General features: G+C 43.6%; 1 protein-coding gene across 2 annotated transcripts in view; it reads right to left on the bottom strand.

Annotated features, from left to right (window-relative positions):
- Window positions 1-12177: 12177 nt before the first annotated feature.
- Window positions 12178-16732, bottom strand: part of CUNH14orf93 (chromosome unknown C14orf93 homolog) — a 57050-nt gene continuing 52495 nt past the window's right edge. For both annotated transcript variants that reach the window (XM_077468960.1, XM_077468952.1), the window contains exons 6-7: window positions 16577-16689; window positions 12178-12786 (exon numbers count right to left, since the gene is read on the bottom strand). In XM_077468960.1, coding sequence (XP_077325086.1) covers window positions 12385-12786; window positions 16577-16689 — 515 coding nt within the window. In that variant the 3' untranslated portion in view covers window positions 12178-12384. The remainder of the gene's footprint in view (window positions 12787-16576; window positions 16690-16732) is intronic.

The following is a 16732-nucleotide window of genomic DNA, read 5'->3' as shown; positions in this document are numbered from 1 at the left end:
GTGCTGGCTGTCAGGAAGCGAGCGGCAATCCAGACACTAGAGGGAGCCCTTCCCTTTGTCTTCTACGGGAACACGGCCTCTACCTTGGAAGTGAAGTTTTCTTCTGTATAAATAACATTCGCCAATAATAGACCGCCAGGAATCGATGTTATCTACTTTTCTGAGCCCACACGTTATCTCCACATGAACTGCCAACGTTAAAGTGTATATAAAGCCCAAACTTTCTTGTGCTTGTCTTGGAGAGAGTGGTGTGGTGTCAGAACCCATTTTAGGCCTTCATTTTTTTTTCAACGGCTCGCATAGATATACTGTGGCGCAATGGCTCTCCTGGGTGAAATCCTGTATGTATATATATATATATATATATATATATATATATATATATATATATACGGCTTTGTCCAGGAGAGCCACCAGAGGGTGCGCAAGCACTGCCGGAAGTACACAAGCTGCACAGCGGGGGGACCAGATGCATGTGGCTGGCGGGCGCGATCACGTGCTCGAGAGCCAGTACGGGGATTTGTGTGTGTAGACAAACAAATCCCTGTGCTATCAGAGGAGAGGAGACAGATCGTGAGTTCCAACAAAGTAGGGACAGCGATCTGTCATGTTTCCTAGTCATTCCCTTCCCCGCACAACACTGGAGGAACACAGTTAACCCCTTGATCGCCCCCCCAGTGTTAACCCCTTATAGGCTTACCTGTAGGTAAAAAATAAAAATTAGGGTATACAACCGCTTTAATCAGCCACAGAACCTGTGTAATTAAAGTGGAGGGCCATCCTAAAAATAAAAATAGCATTAATAATCTTAAAAAACTGACATCTGACATCTTGGAGTTGATTAACTAAAACTGGAGAGTGGAAAATCTGGTGCAGCTCTGCATAGAAACCTATCAACTTGCAGTTTTTTTTTCTCAAAGCTTAAAGTGGAGGGCCACCAAGAATAACAAAACTACATTAAAATGTTGAAAAAAAATCTTAAAAAAAAAATGAAAAAAGATTTTTTTTAATTTACCAGAAACCCCTGTTGCTAGGCAGTCTTCCTAATCTGCCTCTTGCTATTCCACGGCGCTTCCTCCTTTTCGTCAAGCGGCTCCGTTGCCTCCTGGGACATGTGTACGTCCCAGAACACAACGGGGCCAGTCTCAAAGTGTTGTGCGACTCGCGCATGCGCAGTAGGAAACAGGCACTGTTTGCCACTGCCTGTTTCCCTTAGTGAGAATGGCGGCGCCAGAACACAATACGAGGGACGTATCGGCCTCGGGGGGGGGGGGGGGGGGCGACATCACGGGGGCCAGGTAAGTGTCCTTATTAAAAGTTAGCAGCTACAGTGTTTGTAGCTGCTGACTTTAAAAAAAAAAAATTTAAAGGCTGGAACACCCCTTTAATATGTGTTTGGTTTTAAAGGGATGAAGTGGCAACCCTAACCAAAACACCAATGTTTCCATGATGACAACAGGACAGAGCTGCCACCTTGAAAAAGAGCATCTGCGGACCCTGAATATATATATATATTTTTAATGATAGGGGTCTTCAGCCATCCTGGATGTTCAGTTGGAGTTAGGGTTGCCACCAAGATTCACCCGGACAGTCCGGGTTTTGAATCATGTGTCCGGGTTTCAGTACAGGGCAGGAGTGAGAGGGGGCACTATGTGCGCAGTATTACAATTCTCTTTGGAGCGCCCAAAGGCGCCCCAGGTCTGTTACAATCCTATAGTGTATACTAAAAAAAATGTTTACTTCGCATCGCTAAAATGTTCGGGTTTGGCTTGAAGAAAAAGTGGCAACCCTAGTTGGAGTGCTGGATTTTGTTCAATCTTTGGGCACGTTCACACTGGTTCACTGCAAAACTGCCAGTAAAACGCCTATGCGTTAACCACTTCCCGACCGCCTCACGCAGATATACTGAGGCAGAAGGGCATGTGCAGGCAAATTAAGGTTTCTGTACATTGCCCTTTAAGAGGCGGCTCGTGGGCGCGCCCGCCGGGAGCCCTGTGACCGCGATCGCGGGTCCCGCGGACCCGATATCCGCGGGGATACCCGCGACCATCTCACGGTGAGGAAGAATGGGGAGCTGCTAATGTAAACAAGCATCTCCCCGTTCTGCCTAGTGACAGTGTCACTGATCAGCTCTCCCTGTAATCGGGAGCGGTGATCAGTGATGTGTCACACACAGCCCCTACCCCCCACAGTTAGAATCACTTCCTAGGATACACTTAACCCCTACAGTGCCACCTAGTGGTTAACCCCTTCACTGCCAGTGACATTTTTACAGTAATCAATGCGATTTTTTTAACATTGATCGCTGTATTAATGCCAATGGTCCCAAAAATGTGTCAAATTGTCCAATGTGTCCGCCATAATGTCGCAGTCACAATAAAAAGATCGCTGATCGCCGCCATTACTAGTAAAAAAAAAGAATCAATAAAAATGCCATAAAAATATCCCCTATTTTGTAAACTCTATAACTTTTGTGCAAACCAACCAAACAATCGCTTATTTTGATTTTCTTTACCAAAAATATGTAGAAGAATACGTATCGGCCTAAACTGAGGGAAAAAAACTTTTTTTTATATATTTTTTGGGGATATTCATTATAGCAAAAAGTAAAAAATAATGTGCTTTTTTCAAAATTGTCGCTATTTTTTTTATAGCGCAAAAAAACAACAAAAGAAATCTCTATTTGTGGGAAAAAAAGGACGTCAATTTTGTTTGGGAGCCGCGTCGCACGACCGTGCAATTGTCAGTTAAAGCGACACAGTGCCGAATTGCAAAAAGCGGTCTGGTCAGGAGTTCTTCCAGGAGTAAGTTCTTCCAGGGCTGAAGTGGTTAATGGAGTGTTTTTGCTGCGCTCTTGCAGCGTTTGCAGTGTGGTTTTTAAAGGACATGTGACTCAAAAACGCTAAGCAGGAGTGATTTTGAAGCAGTTCCCATTCATTTCAAAGTGGAGGAGTGTTTATGGTGCAGTTTTTTTTAACTCCCCAAACATGCTCCAAAAATGCTGCAAGCATGATTTTTTGACACCGCAACGGAAGCGAACCGCCTGAGTGTGAACACATTCATAGATTTTAAGGGGAAGCATTTTTCTTGAGCATTTTCTTAACGCAAAAGCACTTGAAAAAGTGTGAAAGGACCCTTTAGGTTTTTACTTCTTTTAATGTCCCCATTGGGCAAATTTACTCTCTCTATTTAGGCTGTTTAGATGTGCAGTTGAGGGGTCATTAAAAATGCTTAGTTGAGCCGTGCTTTTAGTGCACCAACCCCCTACTGCTTAAGCGGCGGAAGGGGGTGTTTACATGCCCTAGCAAAAATGATCCAGCCTATCCCAATAGGCTTAAGTGACCCATTCACATGAATAAGGAAGTGTCGCAAATGCCCTGCAATGCACATTTGTTTGGCAAAAATCTGGTTAAAATAGGCAGGGGGGAGGCATCAGATTGCCTCCTCACCACCTGTCCATCAAATTCAGATCGCTCTTCAGAGGAGCAGTGACTAAACCGACTAAACCTAGCCCAAGAGTGAAAAGGCCTGTGTTGATGGACATTTGTTTGCCCTTTCACATGGGCACCTCCGCTAAGTGCAACCTGCTTGCTCAGCGTGGGGATCTCTTCAGCTTCCAGGTTTTTTTTTCTCAAAGCTTAAAGTGGAGGACCACCCTGAAAAACATATTTTTTAACTAGATGCTGACCGCCGGCCGTCAAATGAAGGCCAGGCGGCGCACCTATTGTGGCGGGAGGCCGTCATATGACGGCCTCCCATTTAAACAGGGAATGCGCGTGATCGGGCGCGCGCATCCCTGTTTCTTCGGTGGCGGCGTGTCACGGAGACACCGCTTGCCACCGAAGGGGGTGAACAGTCATTGGTTATGGCTGTTTACCACGTGATCGGCTGTGATGAAGTCAGGGCCGATCACAGATGGTCACACCCCGGCTGTGCACGGCGCATGCGCCCGATCGCGAGCACGTGCACGTCGGTGGCGGCGTGTTCCCCGGGAACACTGCTCGTCACCGACGCTGGTAAACAGCCATTGGCCGGCTGTTTACCCACGATCACAGCCGATCACTAAAATGTAAACAAACCGCGGTAACGAGATGTTACCGGGTTGTTCTCCTCACACACCGATCGTGTGTGAGGAGGAGATTGCGGTAACATCTCGTTACCGTCTAGTGTACACCAATCACACTGATTGCGCCCCCCCCCCCAATAAAGAGGACCTGTCACCACCCCTCATAGTACCTGTCAATCACACTCCATCAGAGTACCTGTCACAGTCCAACAGAGTATTTGAGTACCTGTCACAGCCAATCAGAGTACCCGAGTACATGTCCCAGTCCATCTGAGTACCCGAGTACCTGTTCCAGCCCATCAGAGTACCCGAGTACCTGTCACGGCACATCAGAGTACCCGAGTACCTGTCCCAGCACATCAGAGTACCCGAGTACCTGTCACGGGCCATCAGAGTACCCGAATACCTGTCACGGCCCATCAGAGTACCCGAGTACCTATCACGGCCCATCAGAGTACCCGAGTACCTGTCACGGCACATCAGGGTACCCGAGTACCTGTCACGGCACATCAGGGTATCCGAGTACCTGTCACGGTCCATCAGAGTACCCGAGTACGTGTCACAGTCCATCAGGGTACCTGAGTACCTGTCACGGTTTAACAGTGGACCCGAGTACCTGTCACAGCCCATCAATGTACCCGAGTACCTGTCACAGCCCATCAAAGTACCCGAGTACCTGTCACAGCCCATCAGAGTACCCGAGTACCTGTCACAGTCCATCTGAGTACCCGAGTACCTGTCACAGTTCATCTGAGTACCTGTCACAGTTCATCTGAGTACCCGAGTACCTGTCACAGTTCATCTGAGTACCCGAGTACCTGTCCCAGTCCATCTGAGTACCCGAGTACCTGTCACAGTTCATCTGAGTGCCCGAGTACCTGTCACAGTTCATCTGAGTACCCGAGTACCTGTCACAGTCCATATGAGTACCTGTCACTGCCCTTCAGAGTACCCAAATACCAGTCACCAAGCCATCAGAGTACCTGTCACCAGGCCATCAGAGTACCCGAGTACCTGTCACCAGGCCATCAGAGTACCAGAGTACCTATCTCCAGCCCATCAGAGTACCCCAGTACCTATTTGCAGCCCATGCCTTATAGAATATACGTTGGGGTGTTTGCTTTCCAAAATGGGGTCATTTTGTGGGTAATTTCACTGTCCTGGTGCTCCAGGACCTTCAAAAGTGTGATGGGTAGGAATGAAATGAGATGTGTCATTTATGCTCCTAGAATGCCTGAACGTACTACTTCAATGTTCGGCCTCTGTATGTGGCCAGGCTGTGTAAAAGTCCTACACATGTGGTATCGCCATACTCGGGAGGAGTAGCAGAATGTGTTTTGAGGTGTAATTTTTGCTATATACATGCTATGTGTTAGAAATATCTTATAAATTAACAATTTTGTTTTAAAAAAAATGCGTTTTAATTTTTTTCCACATATTCCAAAAACTTCTGGAAAAAAATTAACCATTCAAAAGACTAATTATGCCTCCCAGATTATACGTTGGGGTGTTTGCTTTCCAAAATGGGGTCATTTTATGGGCAATTCCATTGTCCTGGTACTCCAGGGCCTTCAAAAGTGTAATAGGTGGTTGAGAAATGAGATGCGTAATTTTTGCTCGTAGAACGTCTGAAGGTACTACATCAATGTTGGTGCTCTGTATGTGGCCAGGCTGTGTAAAAGTCTCACACATGTGGTATCGCCGTACTCGGGAAGAGTAGCAGAATGTATTTTGGGGTGTAATTTGTGGTATGCATATGTTGTGTGTGAGAAATAACCTGATAATATGACAATTTTGTAAAAAAAAATAATAATAAAAAAAAAATCTTCATTTTGCAAAGAATTGTGGGAAAAAAATTACAACTTAAAAAAACTCACCATGCTACTTACTTAATACCTTGGAATGTCTACTTTGTAAAAAGGGGTCATTTGGGGGGTATTTGTACTTTCCTGACTTGTTAGTGTCTCAAGAAATGAGATACACCTGATGTACTGAAGGCCTGATCAGATGTGATCAATTTTCAGTGATTGGCACCATAGTTTATAGACTCTATAACTTTCACAAAAAACAAATAATATACACTAACGTGGGTTATTTTTACCAAAGATAGGTAACAGTATAAATTTTGGCCAAAATTTATGAAGAAAAATTACTAATTAGCAAAAATTTATGACAAAAACAAAGAAAAAGGCATTTTTTTCACAAAATTTACGTTTTATTTTATTTATAGCACAAAAAATAAAAAACTCACTAGTGATTAAATACCATTAAAAGAAAGCTCTATTTGTGTGGAAAAAAGGACGCAAGTTTCATATGGGTACAATGTTGCATGACTGAGTAATTGTCATTCAAACTGTGAGAGCGCTGAAAGCTGAAAATTGGTCTGGTCAGGAAGGGGGTGTAACTGCACTGTATTGAGGTGGTTAAACTTACCATAAATGCCTGTTGCTAGGCAGATCGTCCTAATCTCCCTTTTCCTACTCCACGGTGATCTGCAGTCTTCTCTCTTCCTCACGTTGCCTTCTGGGTAATGGGTCGCGCTGTGTTCTGGGAAATGTGTGTACCATAACACAGCGTGCCTCATTCACAAAGCGATGCACGATTCACGCATGAGCAGTAGGAAATGGGAAGTGAAGCCGCAAGGCTCCACTGCCTGTTTCCCTTAGATAGAATGGCGGCGCCGGGACCCGAGAGCCGAGGGACGGGTCGGCCTCGGGCGGCCGACATCGCGGACGCCCTGGACAGGTAAGTGTGCTTATTAAAAGTCAGCAGCTACAGTGTTTGTAGCTGCTGACTTAAAAAAAAAAAATTTCAGCTGACCCTCCCCTTTAACTTACTGTAATAAGCTGGTTAGAAGCTGATTGGCTACAATTTACAGCTGCAAATTTTGCACTTTCCAGTTTTGGTAAATCAATCCCTTTGTGTTTACAAGTAAAAAAACTGTATTTTTTGCTGGAAAATTATTTAGAACTCCCCAAAATGCTACATATATATATATATATATATATATATATATATATATATATATATATATATATTTAGCAGAGGCCGTAGAGAATAAAATGGTGGTTGTTAAAATTTCTCATGTCCCACAGTATTTGCACAGCTGTGTTTTTTTTTATTTTTTTTTAATGCACTTTAATTAATTTTAATGCAAAAAAAAAAAAAAAAAAGATATAACTTTGAAATGGAATGGCAACAAATTACGATGATTAACCACTTCAGCCCTAGAAGGATTTAACCCCTTAATGACCAGGCAATTTTTTGCGATACAGCACTGCGTTACTTTAACTGACAATTGCGCAGAAATGCGACGTTGTATCCAAATAATATTCTGTCCTTTCTTTTGGTGGTATTTGATCACCTGTGCCATTTTTATTTTTTGCACTATAAACAAAAAAAGACTGACAATTTTGAAAATAAAAAACAATATTTTTTACATTTGCTAAAATCTCCAGTAAAAAACAAAAAAAAACAAATTTTCAGTTTAGGCCAATATGTATTCTTCTACATATTTTTGGTAAAAATGAAATCCCAATCAGCATATATTGATTGGTTTGCACAGAGATCGCAGAGATCAGCGATTTTTAGCAGGACTGCAACATTGCAGCAGACAAATCGGACCCTAAGTAACACTTTATGGTGACCAGTGACACCAATACAGTGATCAGTACTATAAAAATGCACTGATCACTGTATAAATGGCAGTGGAAGGGAAAGGGTTAACACTAGAGGTGATCAAAGGTTTAAGTGTTCCCTAGGGGGGGCTTTCTAACTGACAGGGGGACAGACTGACTGGGGGGAGAGAGAGATCACTGTTACTGATTACTAGGAACAGCTGATCTCTCTCTCCTCCCCTCTCCGAGTTCAGCCTCTCTTTCCCGTGATTGCGGGTGGCCGGCGGACATCGACCCTGCCGAACCCGTGGGCAAACTCCCACGGAGCGCACCTGCAAAAATCAGTGCACGAACTGACGTACCAGTATGTCAAACTATGCAGCTGAGCCAACTTGCACATTATAATTGCGGCAGCTGGTCGGCAACTGGTTAAAGTGTTACCCATGGTCGAATGTTTGTTTTTCAAAAATGGGTTTGAACAATTTTCCTTATAGTGTATGGCCAGCATAATACAGTGATCAGTGCTAATAAAAAAAATGCCGTCACTTTATAAATGACACTGGCAGGGAAGGGGTTAAGTGTGTTCCTAGGGAGTGATTTCTAACTGTGTGGGGGCGGACTTACTGGAGGAAGAGCGACATCTGTGCTCTGATTACCACAAACGTAACACAAGATCTCTCTCTTCCTCTCTGACAGAAAGACGGTCTGCCTCTCCAGCAAACGATCTGCGGTTTCCGGCAGCCGCCAGATCCGCTGATTGGCCCCCGCTGTGTCCATTTGTAATGGGAGCAGGTCCCCAGATCCCCAGTTCTGCCTCTGTGAGGAGCGATCGCGGGTGGCCGGCGGTCATTGTGGGTGCTAGGCACGAGTAGCGGCTGCTGCGCCGTGCACGCCCTGTATCTATTACACAAAACGATGTACAGGTGCATCGTTTTGCGCAATAGAGCCAACCTGCTGCAGTATATGTTTTGTGGGCGGTCCTAAAGTGGTTAAAAATCACTATTAGGGAAGGGAGATCCCAGATCTCTCCCCTACCCTTGAATGCATAAAATAAACAATGGACTCATGTGTTCCACAAAAAAAAAAGGTCTGTTTACATTTGCACTTTTCATTGCTTCTAGTCTCCTAGACCAGTGATGGCAAACCTTGCACTCCAGATGTTTTGGAACTACATTTCCCATGATGCTCGTGCACTCTGCAGTGTTGTTGAGCATCATGGGAAATGTAGTTCCAAAAAATCTGGGGTGCCAAGGTTCGCAATCACTGTCCTAGACCGTAGAGATGATCGGCTTCAGTCCCAGGCTTCCTGATTGGAAAAGCTTGAAGCTTGTTGGGGGTCAACCCCTCCCGCTGCCTGTAGCACCACTTTTACAGAGGGGTAGAGAATCGCCAGCTGAAAATTTAAAACCAGGGTTATGGATTACAGCTGCAGCCACGTTACCTGTATAACCACTTGAACATAATCACGTGTATATAACTGTGCAGCAAGTGGTTGAAGTGGAACTATGGTCAAAACTGAACATTATACAAGGTGTGTCTAAAAGGGGCCATCTGCACGCGCATGCACATGGCTATCCAGAGACACAGTAAGAAGCACCACCTAGCTTGGAGTGCACGTAACTGTCAGGGTAAACCCGCTGCAGGCAGGTGAACATAGTCAGTGTGAGAGGTAGGATCAGTGCAATGGAGCAATGAGTGAACATCAAGTTCTGCTACAAATTGGGGAAAACAGTGACGTTTGTGCCAGACAAGCCGACAGACAAACAGAAAGCAAAACAGACAGAAACCTCTGGAGATTTAATTACCATGTGTGACCAGGAGCCATCCTTTCTGCAAACCATCGTCACAGGAGATGAGATCTGGTGCCACCAGTTCCATCTGGTATCAAAGTGGTAATTGATGGAATGGCACTTGCAGACTTCTTTCTGTTTCCCTGCCTGAAGAGCGTCATGAAAGTCGCACGTTTTGTGGATGTGGCGGCAATCCAAGAATGTGTGACAGCGGTTCTGTGATCGATTCCTAAAAGAGGCCTTTGCTGATAGTTTCCAGAAGCTTTATGAATGCTGACAAAAGTGTGTTTTGAAGGATGGTGATTATTTTGAAGTCCAATAAAGGTCATTTGTTTGTATCTTCTGTTTTGTTTGTTTTCTGATACCATTCACCAAAGTTTTCAGACACACCTCTTATATACTGCATTAACACAGAGGTTTCTTTTATTCCGAGTCCTCATTGTCATATTGTTTATTTCCAGTTGATGTTATCCTGTTTCCCCTAAAATAAGACCTAGCTTGATTGTCGGTGTTGGCTGCAATATAAGCCCTACCCCCCAAATAAGCCCTACCCTGTTTCCCTGAAAATAAGCCTTACCCTGAAAATAAGACCTACAAGGACTTTAACTAGGGCTTATTTGGGGGGTAAGGCTTATATTGCAGCCATCACGACAATCACGCTAGGTCTTATTTTAGGGGAAACAAAGGAAATGGGAAAAAATACCCTAACAGGTCAAGCTGTCCAGCAAAAGTATTAGCTACAGGAGTTGTGACAACCCTTATGATACTGATGATCAGCTTTTATTCCAAAAGAAAAAAAAATGTACTGTACCTGCTTTCAAACTATTATCTGTAGTTTGGATATAAATTGTTTGTCATTTAAAGTCTATTTAAAACAAAAGGGTATATTTATAAAAAAAAAATGCTGCCTAGAGTAGGATGGGACACTGGAAAAAAAAAAACTTTAGGCCAGGATGACCTCTCCTCTACCCAGCATGCCTCAGTTTGTAGCAAGCAGTACCAAGAGCATGAACATAATAACGGTTGGCGCTATATAAATCCTGTATAATAATAACAACAAATGGATGCAACCAGTTTTCCCTCAATGGATTCCAAGAAAAGGATTTTTACTTAGAGCTTGAAGTTAAAATCATTTTTTTTTTCTCGTCCATTGAGGCGCACAGGAGTTCAGATACTGTTGATTCAAAAGCAGTCCAGCTATGGTGTGGGCAACAGCACAACTACCACTAACAGGCTCAATAAAGAGAACTGGGGACTACCTGCAGCCCAAGAGCCACCTGGAAAGACCAATGTCCAGATCTGAACTAAATTAAGTTGAGCCCCCAACCAGACATGCAGACATGGTGAATCTGCCCACATGACCAGAGGGAGTGCACAAAGAATCAGCCTGATGCTCAAGACCTAAATAGAAAGGTCACCACCAGAGGGAAAATACTCCATGTGAAAGGAACCCTGAACTTGAACCAGCGAAAAGGTGATCAAACAAAAACCCATCACAAACCTAGACTGCTGAGATAGGAACAACCAGATAGGCACGATGATGAAGCTTATATATCCTTTTTGGCACACAAGAGGTGCTGCTGGGTCATTCTAGAAGGATACTGCTGAAGAACTGCAAAGCTTATCTCTTACCTCAAGCTATAGGTCTAAGAAAGATCCTGATTCCAGCAAAGATCTAGCAAAGCATCAACTGCTGTGTAGCAAAGGACAAAAATCTTAACGGCACCACTATGAGTATATTAAGGGCAGACCAAGGGAATAAATCCTGAAGATACTGCGGCTTTGCCAAAGAAGAATGTGGCCAAGTCCCACAGTCATTAAGACTTTGCTCCTGTTAAGGCATATCAGCAGCAGGAGATCAGTGTGTTCTCCCTGTTGACTATCCAGGAAGGCACAGGGTCCTCCAGCCTCCGAATGCCACACATGATCTGAGGTGCCACTAAGTGCGTTACCCACTTGTCCGTTTCCTGAGACTACCAGTTGGGAGGAAGGGATTATCCTTAGTATAATCAGTACTGAGACTCATGGTAGTATCCAGAGTAGGAATCAGCCTACCTCTACTGTTGGAGGATGCCTAGATGGTGCCCAATAGAGTCCAAACCAGGAGACCTGTCCAAAGTGGGGTCTTATGATGGAAAATAAACCACTTGTTCGGGAAGACCAGAAAATACCTCCAGGAATAATTGTTCTCCAATGAGCAAAATATGGAAGAAAGAAGTCAATTCTCCTAGGACACTAGCATAAAACCATGGCATATTGGGTAGAGGAAGGGTTATCTTGGAGCTAGCCTACAGATTTTTGTTGGTTAGTGCCAAATTCTCCTGTAGACAGCAATATAGCCTAACAGTATTAGAATTCCAGTGTCCCTTAAAGAACAAATTGCTTTAAGTCAAAATAAACCAAAATGGTTGTTTAGAAGCCATTGACTCCTTTTCCCTGATCAATCTTGATCTAATATATAGGAGTGATGATGATCTTATTAAATAACAGATTCCACAAATGAACCATGTCTGCAAATAATTGAAGGAAATAGGATTATCTTGATCTGCTGAAAGGCTATTGCCAAGTACCCATGACCATCATGAATTTCTATTCACTTATATTTATACTATGTCTAGACATACAGCATGCAAATCTTGGTTACATATTTTACAACAAACCATGCAGAAAAGAGATAAGCTTTTGCAAATAAAGAAACAGAATGTAAAAAATAACATTTTATTTTGCTTTCATCAAATCGAAGCACTGCTGCACCGATGTCATGAACACAAATGCAGTTTTTATTAATATTTGCCATGGACATTAGCCCTTTCACATAGCTCACCTTCGCTGTTAATGCCTTCTTTCACAGTGTTGTATTGTGTAACCTCTGCTAAAAAGAAAAGTTTGTGCATTTATCGTTCATAACGTCTTATTCATCTTTTTCCACTTTTATCTGTATAAAGGAATTGAGATCCGGACAAAAGGATTTTCTTCCCCGTGCACCTCCCGTCAGTTCCTCTTCATTCACCTCCCTTTCCCAGTCAGGATTATAAAGGTGAGGGGGCAATAGCTGAATCTCAGCAGAAGGCAGTCGGTCAGAGAGAGAACCGTAGACACGATTGGTTTTATTGCCATGTTTAGAATGCGAGTCAATGCTGTAACAGAGTCTTGAGAGCTCTGGTGATCGGAAACGAGGTGGCCGGGCTACCCATACCCCCGGCTCAGACAGGCTGTCCTCTTCATCAGACATTAACTCTTCCGTAACACCCTCCCACAGGGCTTGGTCTTCAGGAGAAAATTGTTGCACACCCCATGATCTGTTTGCAAAAAGCTGTACAAATAAGAGATAAGACCATTGTTAGTACCTTATCTTTTAAGAAACATATTTACTACCTATTTTGCAGACGATCCTGCTGAACTGAAAAGAGAGATCACTTTGTACTTTTCAGCTTTGCCTCATGACCTCTAAAATTTTGCCAGACTATAAAGTGTAACCAAATCCCAAAATGTAAACATAATACATTTAGGCCTCATGCACACTGGACGTTTTTGGACGTTTGTACAGCAGCGGTTTTTGGCAGCAGACTTTTTCCTACAGTCATTAACCGCTTAAGGACCGCCTCCTGCACATTTGCGTCGGCAGAATGGCACAATCACGTACCTGTACGTGGCTCTTTAAGTGGCCAGCCATGGGTCGCGCGCCGCCGATGGCGCACTCACGACTCGGTCCTGAGCTCCGTGGCCGCGGGACCCGTGGACCCGATTGCCGCTGGTGTCCCGCGATCGGGCCACAGAGCTGAAGAACAAGGAGAGGTCTGTGTAAACAAACCTCTCCCCATGCTTCCTACTGTGGCTGTCACTGATCGTCTGTTCCCTGTTATAGGGAAAGATGATCAGTGACATCACATGCCAAGCCACGCCCCCCAACAGTAAAAAAAAAAAAAAACACATGTGCATTTAATCAGTGCATTTAAATAGTACCAATTTCCGTATAAATGACAATGGTCCCAAAAATGTGTGAAAAATTTCCAATGTGTCCGCCATAATGTCGCAGTCACAATAAAATTGCTGATCGGCGTCATTACTGTGGGAAAAAAAGGATGCCAATTTTGTTTGGGAGCCACGTCGCACAACCACGCAATTGTTAGTTAAATCTATGCAGTGCTGAATCGCAAAAAGAGGCCTGGTCTGTTGGCTGCAAATTGGTCTGGGGCTTAAGTGGTTAAGCTCTCCATCATGTTATCCTATGTGTACATGCACACATAGGCTGTTATCAGAAGTTTTGGGCAGTGGCCTTTTTGAGCAGTAAAAAAACCCCAAAACTAGTGGGTCCTGAGAGACGTTTTTCAGCTGTAAAAATGCTCTAACGCTGATAAGCGTAGAAAAACGCTCAAAAATTTCACTCACCAGCGTTTAAAGTTTTTGATCCATTGGAAAAAAAAAATTCTTTAAAAAATAAATAAAAAAATGCTGAAAAAAACTATTGCAAAAACTTTGAAAAAAAGTTGAAACTCATTGCAAGGCTACTGCCATTTTTATAAGGTTATTTTAATGTCCAGTGTGCATGAGGCCTAAAGTTTACCAGTACATAGATGAGATTGTTGCATATGTTTTCTTTTTTCAGGCATTTTTCCCATTTTTACTTGGTAATCCTACAAATAATACACCTTGTGCCACCGGGTGGCTCTGCTCAATCCTCTAACGTATCTACGGAAGAAGCCATATTTCTCGCCCTCCAAATAGGGGAATATTGGGCATGTCTGCCTTTATTTATCTCCATTACAAGGTGGTGATGAGATGAGTAGTTCATGTAATTAGGGAAATAAAGTTTTATGCTTCCAAGTCAGTTTGCCGGAGGTGACCAGGGCACTGTGGGGTTTATTTACTAAAACTAGAGAGTAAAATCTGGTGCAGCTGTGCATGCCAATCAGCTTCTAACTTCAGCTTCTTCAATTAAAGAGGAATTAAAGACTTATATTTTAATTGTACCTACAGGTAAGGTTTACCTGTAGGTACCCTGCATATCTCCTAAACATGCACAGTTTAGGAGATATTCAGAGTGCATGCAGTTGAGGACATCATCGGCGCATGCGTTCTGAAAATCCAGCTTACCATGCTGAACCTTCAGAGCCCATGACGTAAATGGCGGCTGTGGCCACTCGCATCGCCGGAGCCCACAAACCCAGAAGAAACACTGTGGTAGATGTCAGCTGCCACAGTAGTGTGCGGGTGCTGCTGGAGCGCTTCTTTCTAAGGTATTTCATAATGAGCTAGTATGCGATGCAAATTAGATCATTATGCCTTTGTCTTACAGGGTTCTTTTTATTTATTTTTTAGTGATTGTAAAGGCAGAAGTTTTTTTATCTCAATGCATTCTATGCATTAGGATAAAAATCCTTCTGTGTGTAGCAGTCCCACTCACCCCCCAATACTTACCTGAGGTCCCTCTAGATCCAGAAATGTTGCAGTAGTATCTTAGCTGCCCAGGACTCCCCTCCTCATTGGCTGAGACAGCAGCATGGCGACATTAACTCCCACTGTTGTCAATCAAAGTCAGCCAGCCAATAAGGAGAGAAAGGGGACGGGCCGCAGCTCCAAGTCTAAATGGACACACGGACCTGCGGCTCGGCTCGGGTGCCTCCATAGCAAGCTGCTTGCTGTGGGGGCACTCAACAGGGGGGAAGGACCCGAGAAGAGGAGGATCTGGTGTGCTCTGTGCAAAACCACTGCATAGGGCAGTTAAGTATAACATGTTTGTTATCTTTACCTAAAAATAAAAAAAAAATGAGATTTTACAATCCCTTTAAGCTTTGGCAAAAAAAATGGAAGCTGAGTGGTTTCTAGATTTTCAAGATTTTGCACTCTCCAGTTTTAGTAAATCAACCCATGTATTTCTGGCAAAATCAGGTATTTCTGTACCTGCTGAAAATGTTCTACCGAATAAATAAAACAAATGCAGCCATCGCATGTAATGAATGGCGTGCTGCAACATATTACATTTTTGCATTGGAATAAATAATAGTTAGGCAATCATCAGTGTGGTTCCAGGGCTAAAAAATTAGGAAGGGATGGGGATGGAGATGGGGATGAGGATGGGGATGCTGCACAACACTGCTGACCATCACACATGATAGCAGAAGCAGACCAGGAAGCCAGTACTGTCTTAACAGTTTATCACTGTGACAAGCCGAGATGAGTTGCAATCAACATTTATTTGGCTGAGCTGGCTCTTTACACCAGAACAATTTTACACACATTGTAAATGTTTTGAGAAGGTCTTTCACATACTGTAACTTCTTCATTTTAAGTTTAATGGTCCTTTAAGTGGGTTGAAAATCTGCCCAGGCAGTTCTAAGCCTCTTGGTAAAGAACACATTTTAATTGTCCTTTAAGGTCAAATTCAGCTTGTAGTTCCAGTAATAGAAGTAGGCACGGTGACAAAGAGTGATGTATAAAGAGACTGTAATGACAGTGGAAAGAAAAGAGAGACAATGGGTCACTACTACTAGTGCATGCTAAAGAATTAAAGGATAATGCAAAAGACAGGGACTGCAGAATGTGGCAATGTTCTAGACAAATGTGCATTAGCTAGAAGAACAACTGTTATGGCATATTTAGCTTCATTTATCAGTCTGAAAGCATATTTGTCTGAGTTTCTCATAGCAACCCATCACCAGTTTCCTTTTATTTGCTAAAATGAGGCATGTTATTTGTTGCAGTGAGTTACTCAGTTAGTTCTTTATGGGCTCCTTCACATGTGCTGCATTGCATCTGCAGTGGATCGCTTTTAAGAGGCTTTTGACAGGCGGTGGGGCAGTGCTATGTCACCTCCTCACTGCCTGCTTTAATTTTCACAATGCTGACCTACCGTAACACAATCTTAGCCCCATTCACTTGAATGGGCCATGTTTGGTGGAGTACCCCCTTCTGAATGCAAAATGCTATTTGATTCTGGGTACAGCCCTGTGCAGCTGCATTACTGTTTAAGTGGGTGGCCTGGGGGTGCTAAAACCATGACTCAAACAGCTGCCCGTCCCCTTAATTGTCCATGTGAATGAGCCCTAGTAAAGGTCAGTTATGTCACACACAAAATAAATTGCAGACTTCTTTAGCTCCCTGACCCTGTATCGTCGGCTCCTCAGCTTCTTTTCTTCTTTCTCTCGCAGACTCTTAAACGGATTCATGGAGTTTCGATATTCTCTCCTTTTTGTCAAAAAGTAGGCAACACAGGCACCTGCAGGAATAGTACTGATCCATGAGCAGAGAAATAAATATGT

The sequence above is a fragment of the Lithobates pipiens genome, unplaced genomic scaffold, assembly GCF_037356315.1.
Source record: "Lithobates pipiens isolate NorthernLeopardFrog02 unplaced genomic scaffold, aLitPip1_a1.2 Scaffold_11, whole genome shotgun sequence".
In the NCBI taxonomy this organism is placed as follows: Eukaryota; Metazoa; Chordata; class Amphibia; order Anura; family Ranidae; genus Lithobates; species Lithobates pipiens.
The sequence above is the reverse complement of the archived record's forward strand: the minus strand, read 5'-3'. Positions and strand labels throughout refer to the sequence as shown.